This window comes from Pongo abelii, chromosome 3 (genome assembly GCF_028885655.2).
Source record: "Pongo abelii isolate AG06213 chromosome 3, NHGRI_mPonAbe1-v2.0_pri, whole genome shotgun sequence".
In the NCBI taxonomy this organism is placed as follows: domain Eukaryota; kingdom Metazoa; phylum Chordata; class Mammalia; order Primates; family Hominidae; genus Pongo; species Pongo abelii.
Window position 1 is genome coordinate 19588173 of NC_071988.2, and position 15707 is coordinate 19603879.

At 33.7% G+C, this 15707-nt stretch overlaps 1 protein-coding gene across 4 annotated transcripts in view; it reads left to right on the top strand.

The window, feature by feature from the left end:
• SLIT2 (slit guidance ligand 2) overlaps positions 1-15707 on the top strand; it is a 367685-nt gene that overhangs the window by 228732 nt on the left and 123246 nt on the right. For all 4 annotated transcript variants that reach the window (XM_054554980.2, XM_024246094.3, XM_054554981.2 and 1 more), the window contains exons 7-9: positions 5052-5123; positions 7683-7846; positions 10401-10539. In XM_054554980.2, the coding sequence (XP_054410955.1) occupies positions 5052-5123; positions 7683-7846; positions 10401-10539 (375 nt within the window). The remainder of the gene's footprint in view (positions 1-5051; positions 5124-7682; positions 7847-10400; positions 10540-15707) is intronic.

Consider the following 15707-nt stretch of genomic DNA (forward strand, 5'->3'; position numbering starts at 1 on the left):
AATTTTTAACCAGCTGATTTAACATTATTTTTGTAAGAATACTTTGAAATCTGCTTCCTAAGGTTAATAAACCACCCATTAGATCCATTTTCAAGTCTTTACCACTGACTTTGTAATGTACAACACGCAGACTTGAATTATAATTGGCAACCTCCTTCTTTCCTCCCTGGGTAGACATGACTGACAAAATTGGTTAGAGGCAACTAAGTAACCTCTATTGACCAATGACTTAGTAATTTTAGTGAAATTACAAATTTTAATGAAAACTATGGTTACTAAAGCATTGCATGCCGCCTATACATTTTTTGAATTTTTTCAGCCAAAATTCACATTTGTAGGTTTTTTAATACACTTACAATTCCTCCACCAATTAAAATATTTTTCTCTGCTTTATTTCATCCTTGACAAAATTTAGTCGGAAATCTAAAATTGAATTAAATGTGAGGGTGTTTTTAGTCAATTTGTTAAAAGTTATAGAGAAATCATAAAATCCTTCCTTTTCCCCACAAAAAAAGAATTCATTACTTTATAAATCTAGTTTCAGGAATGGAATATAATTCTGAAAAACTAATCTTTCAGCTAAAATGGCTTATTTTATCAGTATTTTTATGTGGTTTTGGTTTTAATTGCAAGAAAATAGAATTTCCAGCTGTGTAATGTACTGTTATTAATTATTTTAAAAGATATGTATGTATGAATGAATTGATTGGGATAAAATGTGAACTATAAAAATATAGACTACTCTCTAACAACAGGAGAGGCCACCTTTGTTTCTATTGATAATGGTCTAAGTTTCTATTGGAAAAATATTCAAGTGCTTATCATATACATTTTAGCTTTAAGACCACTATTTAAATTGTATACCAGAACCATTTTTAATATATGAAACTCACTGATGGTATCTCAGAGTCAGAATAATTAGAATGATTTCACAGTAGTGGTCTCATGGCAAAACCATAGTCAGTGTCACTAAAATTCATAGATGACGAGACTACCAAATTTAATCAAACAGAGCTGATCAAGCCAAAAATGTATTATTAAACCAATGTTCCTAACTAGAAATATGAATGATACCAATCATTTTATGCAAAGTTTGCTGACTATCTTGGATGAATTAAATCCCATAAATTACCTTGTTATTAAGTTTTCAGAAAACTTAAATTATTTTTAAATATGTAGTTCTTCACTGTATTTATTCAATATATGTATATATACACATAAATGTATCGAATACCTACTGTGTATATTTTACAAGGTAGAGTGAACACTGTGCTAGGCACTGAAATCTTTTACCCACAAATACAATAACTACATTTGCTTATTTTCTATAAACTAATATCGTTGTCTTCAGAAGCAGTACATTTATGAAAACACAATCATCTCATATATTTTGATTGTCATGATTAATCAAAATATCTAAAAAGTGACTTTAGCAAGAATGAGGAAACACACCAAAGGTGACATTTTATGGTTCATGGAATTAAAATAGAAATCCAAAATCTCGAATACTCTTTTGAGGACCTTAATATATACATCTTAAAGAAGTATATATTGGTCAGAGTTTGTTTTTTGAAGAAATAATAAAAATTAGCATATGATAGACAATGTAAATTTCTTCTAAAAAGATTGAAATATTTTATATTAAAATTTTATAAAGTTGAGCAGACATTACTTTAAATGTTTTTTTTTTCAATCCTCACACTTTAAACAACCCCTAGAAAAATCAGTTGATAAATAAGGCAAAATTGGAGCACTGAAAAGACGAGAATTTATGAAGCCCAAATCACTTGTGAAATACAACAAAAGTTTACCTATTATAAATGTTTGGTCAAGAGCTTAAGAGAGTTTGCATGAAGAAGGGTTCTAGAAAGATGACTGTCTGTTTTGCTTATTTTTACCATTCGTGACTCTTTAGGATGTACTGTCTTACGTGGAAATAATGAAGGAACATTAACTTACACATTGCCTTAAATTTCAGATTCCAAGGGTTTTAGATTTTTTTAAATTTTAATCCCTTGAGCCATTTGTGAATGTATGACTATACTGAAGCTAGATGGGAGAAAATGAGGTAATCGCCCTCAGTCATTGATGAAAAGTATCAAATTAGGATATATATGAGTGTACAAGGAGTGAATACAGTCCAAGACGTCAAGTGAAAATCTAAGGTAGATGAAAGCAAGGAAGCAGTTTAACACTTGCACATTCATGGAGAACTGGTTTATTGTCAGATTCTGATTCGTAGGACTTAGAAATAACTGCATATTTTCTTAATATTTAGATACTATCTCAAAAATAACATTGGAAACTAAATCTCGATCAGTATTTTCCCTTCTTTGGACACTGTACTCAGAAATGAAATATATCCCTTGAATTGCTGCTTTTACATGTTTGTTTTTCTTTTTCACAGAATGGACATAATTTAATTTAATTTATTCATAGTGATTCATATCCACTAAATACCAAACTCTGCCAAACGATATGCATGGTGGTAAGGGAATAAGATGACTAAATCAAGATATAAGTGTGAGAGGTGCTCCATGATTATACAGGCTAATATTTATACATCAAAATGTCTTTTGTATTAGAATATTTACTCATTACAAAGAAAATCTTGAAGTTGAGCACAGAAATAGACTTACACATGGGAGAAAATGTTCACAACTAAATAATTACAAAATATAAATTTCCATTATTTCAGAATAGAAGTTGACCATAACCGTAACATACACAAGTAATCATACTTAACACTTATATTTATTATTAATTTTAAAGATAATTTTGTTGGTTCTGCATATTTTTCAGTCATTGGGTATCAGTATCAGTACTTCTTTCCAGCATCAGTACTGAATAAAATACTAGGATAATGTATTCCTTTAGTTGCATTACGTGATGTAACATTTTGAGAAAAGACTTCAAATTGATAACTGAAGTCTTTGGCATTCAATGAAAGTTTTCCTTTGCTTGGAGATATAAGAAACTGTTGTTCAAAATTAATGCATGTCTGCTCTGTGTGAAGTAGTTAAAACAATTTATTCCCAAAGTCATATTTCAGAATGCTATATACTGTAAAGATTTTAGCCATATTAAGTCAGCATAAATTTTGAGGATGGGAAAAGGGATCATTTGAAAGCAAATCCCATTGAGAAGTTTAACCTTTGCATTCAAACATCAGGATATATTTTAATGGCATTTGAAAAAGACATCTCATTTCACCTGCACATAGGAAAATGCTAAAAGCTCTTAGATAAACTGAGCCAACAAATCCAGTGCTCTGTAGGTCCCCCATAAAGTGGTTTATTTTTCGTGACTTAATTCAAATCACTTAGAATAGTTTTTATATAATTCAATACATTGCAAAACAAGGTAGTAAAGAGCGTCCATGCATGATCTGGGTCTCTAGCTGACGTGCCCTGTTTTACTGAAAAGTTTTTGTCAATCCCTTGACCTCTGAACGCACCATCGATAACCGCAGCCACCAACTGGCCCAGAGTGGCCTCAAAAATATATTTTGTGTAGCTCAAACATAAGTGGTCTACAGACTGTTTGAAATATTTTAATTAGTTGCCACTATTTAAACATTAGAAAGATCTAAAAATTTTTATCTCTAGCTTCTCTTGGAAAACCTGATTATTTGACAGCCCTCCCTTACAGCAGGTCAATAGTCCACCGGAGCTGAACATTATCTGCCACAAGAGAGACTGTCATTGCTAGCTTACCATATTCTTCACCATCCCCAAATGTGTCTGCTTTCTTCCATCTCTCTTGCCCATCATTGTATATTTTTGCACGTGGCCTGCTTCTCTCATTTCTGTTCTCTGCTCAGGCCCTACAGTGAACTTGCAACCCCTAATTCAAATCCTTGTCCAGTATCAACTTCATCCAACAGGACCATTGATGCTCTTTCTCCTGTCTCCTTCAGAGGGACTTGCCTTCTTTAGTCACCACCTCAATGTGTACCTTCAGTCTCTCCCAGTCTTAGAATTGCTTTCCATGTCTACACTTTACTTGTATACCCCTGGGATAACTTCTACCACTTTCTTATCACAACCAGATTTTTCTGAAGGGTGAAGAAAGCTCATATCTTAGCCTTATTAGTTTTTGTAATTTGTCCAGTTCATCTCCCCAGCTGAACCGTATGCTATTTTAGGACAGAATTTATGCCCGATTTATTTTTATAATACTCCATGTTACCATAAAATAATAGCCATTTGGGAAATATTTGTTGAATGAACGAGTAGTAATAGAAGTAGAAATAATCAATAATAATAATAATAAAACTAACAATGTTGCATTGGGGGAAAAGTAAGGATGATATTTATTTTGACAATAACTCTCTTCACCACACATATTCCTGGATCTGCTACCTCAAGAAACCATGATTGCTGCCACACAGCAGTAAACAAAGACCAATATGCTACTGCAACTAAAAACCATTAGAATGGATTAATCTTTTAACACGGTGCTACAGCAAGTTACTTCATCCCCACCTGATGCAAGTACCAGATATAGATATAGCTATTTCCACTCAAATTTCCGCAGTGGCTGATGTCTGCGGTAAATAATAGTTATCAGGACTCTGTTCCAAGGCCTGACAGGAATGATTCTGTATTGTTGCTATGAGAATTCAGTAAGAGAATATTAATTCAAATACGTTCATTGACTCATGGACACTAATTACACATAATGCCACTCTACGGAAATGTAATTGGGCATATTTTCCAACTGTAACTATCCCGTGTTTATTTCTTAACCAATATCATAAATAGACATGCATACCCAAGGTACATAAAGTAGAATGTAAATAGTCAAACATGCTATGAATGAAGCCATAAATTTGTAGTAAATGTTGAATAAAACAAAATGTACAGTAATATGTTAAATTATGAAAATTATTTATCAACTTATCTATAGGGTAGGGCATTCTCTATGTCATCTCTACCAGGTAGCTGTCCTGCGTAAGCATAGTACAAGATGTTTTCTCTATGTTAATATATAAAATGATCAATCAATTTTGTATCTAAAAATTCTAACTTTTCTTTTTAATTCTACAGCACTCTCAACAATAACAACATTACTAGACTTTCTGTGGCAAGTTTCAACCATATGCCTAAACTTAGGACTTTGTAAGTAGTCACAATATATGTAAAGGTCATATTAATCAATTAAAGCTTCCCCTTAAATAGCATGTTCAATAAGTGAAGGACGGGACCACTAGTTTACAAGGTAGACAAGGAAAACCCAACTTTGGAAAAGACTAGATAAGATATTTGTGGGAATGAGCTGTTATTCTGGAAACTGGAAAGATTTCTTTTAACTGATATGCATTGTGGAAACTTTGGAGTTAAAGAAAAAAACAACATTTACTTTGAGCTATTGTGGAGGTCACATTTCATTAAGAAATGGAAGACTCCTTGATTGGCTGTCAGAAATGATAAATGGGAAATCTTTATGATTTTATTACTGTACTGCAAGCAGACCTAATAAAGCTAAACTGGTTCTCCAACATTCCTTATAACGTGGAATTATAGCATCGCCCTCTAGTACTTCTATAATTAAAGTTGTGTCAGCATTTATATTTAAAAAATATCTTTTTCGGGGTTACAGATGGACATTAAGATATTTTTGGTCTAATAAAGTATTGACTACAGCTATTTCTTTTCTCTTGAAGAAAAGGTAATCCTTAAAGCCCAGGGTAGGCTTTAAAATCTTTAAAGCCCAGGGTGGACTTTAAGTTATAGAATTTCAGAGGTAAATCTCATTTGAACTGAATTTCAGAATCACTTTGACCTAAAAAAAATATTACATATAACATGTAGGACATGATTGGAAGCAAAACCAAAGCATCAGATTTCTTGGAAAAAAAAGTGTTTTTAAGTTGGGTAAATATATTTTGATTAGATTTTCAAAATACTCCTCATTTTCTGATAGCTTGTAACTGGAAAATATTAATTTTCCTTTCTTAATAAAAATTTTGAATTACCAGCTTTTTAATGAACTAGGCAATACCAATTTTAATGTCATTTTTTTCTTACTGAAATCTAACTCTGTACGTAATAACACATCATTATAATTTCCTTGGAATATTATTTAGCAAAATAAAGGAATTCTAGAAGTATACAGACATAGCTAAATTTTGTATTCTTGGGGTATCAGAATAAGACTAATCTGACTGAATTAACAGCCCAGTTCACTCAAAACTGTAATTTCCCATTAACTTCAGGTAATTTTTTTAAAAAAGAAATTGATCAAGCTTTCAGTCTTTGCAAAAACAAAGCCAACGAAATTGTAAAAACATGCATCTGAATTTTTGACAGTGTCCCTTATTTTCTTGTAGAAATTCATGAGTTTGTCTTACTAATCAGGTTTTTCAATTTTTACATTCTTTTCTCATTTCAAGTTTGTGCACACCTAATTGGAATTTTTGTAATGTGCTTGGTTTAGATGGAAATATTTAGAGTACAAGGATATGGAATGTGCCTCTGTGGCTTCCAAAGGAAAGAACTTCAACTTCCAAGCAAACCGAGCCAGGGGTCACCCATCTTTCCCAAAATGTAGCTTTTTGTTCTGTGGTATGCCTTCTAGTTTGGAAGCAAAGCATTGTGTTCCTTATCTACAAGCTCAAGGAGAATGCAAAGCAGCCATTTTACTTTAAATTCCTTTGCTTTGGTTGGGTCATTATTCTATAGTATCATTGCTACTTAAAAATTCCATTTTTATAGTCTAATTATCTTTCTGGACTGAGTTCCATGTTTTAATATCCATTACTGTTATTGGGTTAGAATTGAACACATCAGCTTAAAAGGACTAAAATGGTATTACTGTGTCATGGATGGTTCTGGGAATGGTGCTTTGATTTATAGCTTTGGATGTCCTTTTCTTTAGTTTGAGAAAACATAAAAGCCAGTTTGAAGTCATTTACCTAATTTAGTGGATACATTTGTCTGATATTTTATTAATGGAGAAGTGTTATTTGCCACTTGGAAGCAATCCATGATCTTGTGTGGATCCTGCCAACATAGAGCGACTCACTTAATTCCTTCACTCCCAGCCATTTGTGCCTTTTAATTTCAGTCCCTGCTCTTTGAGGATAGGTCTCCAGGAGCCAAAGGAGCTAATCCCTTTTCTGTGATTAAACAACAAAAGAAGGAAATCAGAATAAGGATGTGAAAAAAGTGTTTTATATTGAATTATTATTCTGTCTTGTTCAGCAGAAAATGCAAGTGACCTGCTGAAAAGGTTTTATAAGCGGTTTCTATAGAGACTCATAATGGCAGGAATTATTGATATTTCAAACTGGGAGCCACAACTTTTACTAAGTTGCCCCTGGCCCAGTCTCCCCATTCTCCCACCCCACCCCCATTGGCTCTTAGGATGTTGGAACTGTGGAGCAATTTGCATTGGACTTGTTTTTTTCTCTTTCCTGTTTTAAATGAACATAAGTGAAATATGTTCGTTTAAAACATAATTTTATGGACATTTTCAAGCTTCTATAAATTGCTCAGTTCAGACTAAATGAAGAGAGACTTGATTCTGTGATTGGACATCAGTTTAATTTTTAGGAAAAATAATTATATTGGAATCTGCTTAGCTTTATCTACTTCTATGTTAAGAAATAAAGGTATATATTAATGAAATAACGACTTTCTGTTTTCTTGCTTCACACTTCTTTTTTTCTCATTTAGTCGACTGCATTCAAACAACCTGTATTGTGACTGCCACCTGGCCTGGCTCTCCGACTGGCTTCGCCAAAGGCCTCGGGTTGGTCTGTACACTCAGTGTATGGGCCCCTCCCACCTGAGAGGCCACAATGTAGCCGAGGTTCAAAAACGAGAATTTGTCTGCAGTGGTAAGGGAGAAGGAAGAGTGATGTTATTGTGTTCATCGTATCCTGTTATGTAACAGAATGTGAGGGCTGCATGGGTCAAAGATTTCAGTATTGTTCACTAATGTGCAATTGTGCACTAATCACTCTACTGAGATCCTCTTTTTCAGTGAAAATATGTTCTGAGACCTTACTATATTGGTTGGCAAGTACTGGTTACTTGTATCTAAATTATGATAAAACACTTTTCAGTTTTCACTCCAGGGGAAATATGGAAAATCGCGAAATGATGGTACTACTTTTGATTTTTTTATTTTCCCATTAAGTAACAATTTATAGCTACTTTTATGTTAACAATTGAAAAGAAAATGATTAGCTAATCCTGAGTCCCTGCTATGAAATTCAAAGAGCAATTCAGCCACAGTTGCAAAGTAACAGAATACTTTTCATGCATACATGTATACTAATGGTTCAGTTTTACTTAAAACAAATATTAAATGACCAGCTTCAATAACAAACATCTAAAAACAAAAATAAGACATAGGGTCAGGCACCATGGCCCACACCTGTAATCCTAGCATTTTGGGAGGCAGAGGTGGGCGGATCTCCAGAGGTCAACAGTTCCAGACCAGCCTGACCAACATGGTGAAACCCCATCCTTACTAAAAATACAAAAACTAGCTGGGCATGGTGGTGCATGCCTGTAATTCTAGCTACTTGGGAGGCTGAGGCAGGAGAATCACTTGAATCTGGGAGGTGGAGATTGCAGTGAGCTGAGATCACACCAGTGCACTCCAGCATGGGCGACAAGAGAGAAATTCCATTTCAAAAAATAAAAATAAAAAATAGGCTGGGGCGTGGTGGCTCACGTCTGTAATCCCAGCACTTTGGGAGGCTGAGGCGGGCAGATCACGAGGTCCGCCTCGTTATAACTGTATAACAGTTATAACAACTGTATGAGAAATGTAATATTATCTCTATATTTGGAGATTCAAATGCTGTGAAAAAGAATAACCTTGCCGAAGTTTATATGGTTGAGTCCAGGGATCTCAACAGAGATGGTTTGATTACATACATACACACACGAATGCACATGCACACACACACACACCCCCCCCCGCATACATAGTATCTTATTTGTGTATATATATACATATATAATATGTGTATATATAATATATGTATATATAATATGTGTATATAAACATATAATATGTGTATATATAATATGTGTATACATACACATATATAATATGTATATATATGTGTGTATATATATATATATAGGGTTGGTTCTGCTTCAGCTTCAGAACTATCTGTTCAAAATATAACAAAACAAAATTTTAAGAAACGTATAATGCATCATAAGTAGTTCACAGATTTTTAAAGGCGGGGTAGGGAGACATGACTAGTATTTGGTGCTATTAAATGGTTATATTTTAGACCCTTGTTTGTGTTTTTTCACATGTTTTATAACCTAAGCAAAATTTTTGTATAATATCATGGAATGTTCTCAATATGTCTGATTGCTTTTTTAAAAAATTAAATAATGAAATGACTAACAGTTCGTTACTAACCACTTTTTTCTCTCTTCACTTTTTCCTTTCTGTTTTCTAGATGAGGAAGAAGGCAAGTTCACATTTCTTTTTTAGACTGAGGATATTTTTGTAGTTTAAGAGCTTGTTTAGAGGGACAGGATTAGCAGCTGGCTTGCAGCCTCTTCCTGGCACATCACCACCACTAGGGCCCTTTTCCGGCAGGTTGGAAAGGGCAGTCCCCACTGTCTTCCAGAAACCATGCCTGTACAGATGCTTATTTAATACAACTGTGTTTATATTCTGTTGCTCACCTTTCAACCACTAATGTCTCATTTAAAAATTGTTCCAAATATTGAGTAATAAAAGTACATACAGGAAGGGAGCTACTTATACCAAAATTTTAAATTACCCGAACCCCCCAAAAGAATAATTTTTTATTAACAATAAGATGCCTTTATACAAATTATTATTATAATTTCAGAGAAATTGATAATTTTGAACCTATCGAGACATCAAATTCTGGATTATCTAATTTTTCTCCACATTTATTGGCATATGATTATTTAAGTTGAGCAACAATTATCTTCTGATGGAAGTATTACTGTTTTGTTTTCTTTTTTAAAAGAAATTACAAAGTAAATAAAGCCACATGAATTTGATAAAGACCAAGCTGTATTTAAGCTTATTAGGAATGAATATAAATTAGTCTGAAGTTGCTGGGTTTTTTGGAAATTAGAATAGTTTTGAATGTAATTCTGATTTTAAAACTGAATTTAGCTTTTCTCACAGTAGTTTTAAAAATTAGCAATTTTATGACCAGTTTTTAGAATCTCATTTACTTCCTCTCATTTGCTTTATTGACCTGAATATATAAATGCATGCCTCCTAAAATATATTTTAGAAATATAGGACCATTTTATGATCATGTATTTAAAGAGATTTATTTATGTGAAATGCTTTGTTACTTGAACTAAGTTTGTCTGTTTCACAATTATGATATTCAGGAGGAAAAATATAATTCCTGTTTATTTCTTTTTTAGGTCACCAGTCATTTATGGCTCCTTCTTGTAGCGTTTTGCACTGCCCTGCCGCCTGTACCTGTAGCAACAATATCGTAGACTGTCGTGGGAAAGGTCTCACTGAGATCCCCACAAATCTTCCAGAGACCATCACAGAAATGTATGTGCCTGAAATTCTTTCTTATCTCTCCATCTTCCCAGTGAACCAAACTTTGATTTTCTTTGGGAAATTCTGAGTTTATCAAAGGCACATCTGATCAATTGGCTTAGACAAATGTTCTCTTCAGAAATGTATTGATTCTTACTCTGATTGTTTAAAAACATACCATGTTAAAGTGGCTATGATGTTTTTTCTTCCACAGACAGAATTAAAAGGAATACATTTTTTAGGAAAAACAAGACAAACAGGATTGTTTATACCTGGTTCCACCCTTTGGGCCTGTACATCTGTGGTTGTCCATTTCTCAGTTTGGAGCAGTAGAAATATAAAAAGGGACCAAGCTGGGGTTAGTAAACCACAGAAACAATACAGTTAGGTGATGCTCTGCCTCCTTGAGAGCTCATGTTTTAAAAGTCAGTTTCACTCTTTTGTTTGAATTGATAGTTCAATGCAAAGTGAAGAAAGGATGATAACATAAAGTCAAATGTAAAGATTTTTTATATCGTGCATGTCTTAGCCTATTTGAAGCAGTGTCTACCTCCATTAAAAGTTAAATTCTTACGACAAACTGTTGCACATGTATTTTGTATGCAGCTGCTGAATATATTTCTATGTCCTCACCAAATATAAGTCATGTGGATAAAACAAGGTCACATAAGATGTAAAATGGAATGCTTTTACCATCTTGAAAAGTAAGCAGTAAGGAAAATTGTTACCTCAATATTCATTGAGAAATCCCCTTTTAACCACCCAGCCCATTATATTATTACGTTATAGGCCAATTCTAAATTGTAACTAAATAAATTATCTTGGATTTTTTGGTTGAAATAATAGGAACAACTTCTTAGAATAGGCCTACATTGTATGCGAAAAAGTTGTTTTTTAAGTGCTCATTTTTAACCAATTTATTTAATTATGATAATAAAGTAACTTATCTAATGTACCTTATATGAGAATAATTTTAGTTCACAGGACTCACTGCCATTAGTTTAAAGTATCTACCATGTGCTTACTAGTGTGCTTAGAGCTTTGCAGTATAAGACATGAACCTCTGCAGGAATTCTAGACTCTGTGAAGATTTGACACTGAATAACATATAAACATAATAATATCATTCTCATCAAAATTTTAATTGATAGAACATTACTTTACCTCTAGAAGACATCTGTAAGTATTTTTTGGCTGAACCTTGAAAGAAGAATAAGTTATAACTTGGGAAGAGACAGATGACATTACTGAAAAAGAAACATTGGCAGCAAAGAACAGAGGCGGCAGTAAGCATTGTTTGAGAGATTGTAGTTGAACCTAATTAGAATAACAGGATAATGTTGAGGCATCATGAAAAATAATGCCCTAAAAAATACATCTCCATCTGATTTTAAAACTACAGGTTACTGAAGACGTTGACACTTGGTCAGAAGATATTAGATGTGATAAAGTAAAGAGTAGAACGACATACTAAATTTTCTCATAAGGGAACTATATAGTCATCTATGCAGGCACAAACATTTATTAAGTAACTATTTACTACCTAAAGGCATCATTAATTTTCCTGAGATCGTCCATCAAGTGGTTAGCAAATGTGACATGCAAATTGAAAACTATTAAATGAGATACACAGTGAAAAACATAATAGGAGATGAACACATCAAGTTCAAGGTCTTACAAAGGGCATGAAGTTGAGGGCAAGGTACGATGGTTAACTAGAGTCAGAAAGTTTTAGTTGGAACCCCAGGTTTACCTATCATTTACTATTTGTGAGACCATGGACAAGTTACTTATCCTCTGAGACCCTATATCCCATCTAAAACTAAGGGTGGTTGTCAGTTTGATGTGAAATAATTAACACACATAGAGCTATGTGTGCTTAGCATATAGTAATCATTCCATAAATGATAACTCAAGCATAGAAGTCTTTGTGTAGAAATAACACTGAGCTAGGGCTTGAAAGACAGGTAGTAAATGAAACTACAGAGATGAGGACAAGGCTTTCAGAATTAATGCAACATCATGAGCTAGGCAGTAGGAATGAAAGTACAAGATGTAATCAAATAGGAATTCAGCTTGCCTGATATTTGGTATATGAGATAGTACCAGGAAATAAGTTGTAAATATATATTGGAGTCAGTTCATGGATGGTCATGTTGACATAAGGATCTTGGATTTTATTTGGAATGCATTTGAGCATAGGAGTTTTAATCTGAATTTTCTAGAATAATTGGTCTGATGGCTGTGTGCCAGTGATTTAACAAAAGGAGAGAATGCAAGGCAGAAGGCCTCTTCGGAGGCTATTTCTTTGGTCCAGTGGAGATGTCAGAAGAGTAGGAGCTAGTCAGTAATAGTAGGAATGGTGATGTGGAAACAGCTATGATAGCAAACATAGTAGCAGAATTCATGGAATTTGGCATTTGATGAGATAAAGGAGTAATGGAGAAAAATAAACCAGACTCTGCCGGAGTTTCAAGTATGAGTGATGGGGAGGTTGTGGTTACATCATTGTGTATAAGAAAGTGAGAAGCGGGACCAAAACTGGAAACGAAGATGACAGTGAACTCAATTTGTGAAATACTTAAGGACCAGTGACACATTTAGAAGTACTAAAATTGGGCTGGGCGCAGTGGCTCACGCCTGTAATCCCAGCACTTTGGGAGGCCGAGGTGGGCAGATCACGAGGTCAGGAGATCCAGACCATCCTGGCTAACATGGTGAAACCCTGTCTCTACTAAAAAATACAACCAAAATTAGCCAGGTGTGGTGGTGGATGCCTGTAGTCTCATCTACTCGGGAGGCTGAGGCAGGAGAATGGCGTGAACCCCGGGGGACAGAGCTTGTAGTGAGCTGAGATAGCGCCACCACATTCCAGCCTGGGTGACAGAGCTAGACTCTGTCTCAAAAAAAAAAAAAAAAAAAAAAAAGTACTAAAATAATACAGACTATAATATAATAATTTTGGAGTAAGCAAGACAAGGACCTGAGGCAAAAATTTGGAGTAATTAACATAATAGAAAACAGTCAATATTTGAAACCATCAACTGTCTAATGAAAAGGAGAGTAAAAGAGGAGAAGCTCAAGAACCTAAATAAAAACAGCAGAGGGCTCTAATAAGTAAGGGAGGAAGAAACTTCTAGGAAAAATGATCTCCAGAGGCAAATATTGCTGCCAGTTAACCAAGCTGGGGTCTGAGAGAAGGTCTTGGAATTTGATCTGCATATTGTTCTTAGAAGGTTCCATTTTGATAGAGTGGTAGGTCAATGAGCCACCTTTCAGAGTGTTAAGAAAAGAAGTATTGATTAATATTCAAGAGAGTGGATAAGCCGCAGTTTGAATAGTTTGGCTGAGAAAGGATTTTTTGAAAAAGACAATTGTTGCTCTGTAATGGACAAATTTGGATTAATTCTAAGATGCAGAAACCTGTCATCATTAGAAAGTCAGAAAGAAAGAATGAGTTTAGAGAGAAACGAGAGTGTGAGAGTTATGTAAGATACATGTGGGAACAAGATCAATCTGGACACAGGAGCGAATTGGTCAAATCCATATCATAGGGAAGGGGAACAAAAAGCTGTTACAGGTTGATAAAAGGAGAAGAGTAAGATGGAGACATAACATATTCATATAGCGATATGAAACATTTAAAATGGTTTTCTTATGTAGTCTATTTTATTTCTTATGATCGTGATTTTCTTCTACTTTGTATGCTCTATAGATTTTGTATAATGGTGGGATTTAGTTGCATTAAAGTTATACTAAATAATATGTCCCGTGGACTTTGCCTAAATTGAGAAGGTGGTATATCAGGTAAAGCTACAATAAATTAAATTTATGAGGAGAGATGAAAACATGTGAAACTGCTGGTGAATTTTACTTCCCTGATGATTACATTATCAGCTTTATCAGTAGAGCATCTGGTAATAAATAATATTGATCCTCAACTCAACAAGATAATTCCATTTTCATTCATTATAGTGGCATAACTTACTAGCTTAGTAATTTATTTCTTTTATTACTCTTTTATTTTTTATAAGAACAAAGAACATCACTAAGATTATTAAATGTGGAAGTATCTTTATAGATGGCAGGTTTTTATTCCATGATGAACTGAAAATTATAAACTCTCCCCATTTTATTCAAATATATTTTCATATCTGAATTTTACCATAAATTGTTGGTTGAGTTTATTTATTGCAAGTTATGAGATATTTCTTTCAATAATTTTGACTTGATTCTCCACTGTGTGATATGTCTTTATTCTTATAACTGTCTCATAATATAATTCTAATGAAAAGAAAGTATATGTATGCCATGTATGAGTGATCAACTGCCTATAAATCTAAGTAGAAAATAATGACTCATTTTTTCTGCTTTCTGTTTCCAACTACAAATTCATACTTCTGCTATTTGGTAACACAATTATTTGTTAAGCAATAGAAGGAAAATATTCCTTTAAAGTCAGAATTAGAATAATTTGGAGAAGGAATAATAGAAAGAGACTGACATTTATTGAATACTTGCAATGTTGGATTGCAGTTGGATCGCAATGTTGGCTTATGCACATTTGATCTTCTCAATGACCTGGTGATGGGGATATTTATGAAATTAAATAAAATAGTAAAACTAATGCAGAAGCACAGGTTAGATAAAGGCTGGTGGTTTTCTCCAACAGGCCTCATTATACTGATCATGTTATCACAGTGCAGAAGCTCCCCTCTTGTTTACAGGTTAGAATCTGCTTTTGACTGTCCCTAATTATCATATTTTGTAATTATATACTATTGTGTGTTTATTTTTAAATATCCATCTCTTCTACTAAAGTAAACGTTCTATGAAGGCAGGAACCAGTTCTGTTCTTATCACTGCTAAATACCCAGCAAAAAAAAATCTAGTACCTTGGCACATAGTGGGCACTTGATAAATATTTATTGGGTAAATGGAATAATTTAAAAATTAATCAGACATTTGGAACAGATTTGTCTCTGAAAAGATGAAGCTGTATTAACCAAGTTTAATAAACAGAAACAGAGGAACAGTCTATTATCTCCCTGTAGACAAATTGGTACTTTTTAAGCATAAAATCAGCAAGAGAAAAAGTAAATGAATAGAATTTTGAATAGCATGGGCTAAAATGGGTCTAGAATACTAAAAATTCATTAAATTTCCCTGTTCTGCATGTT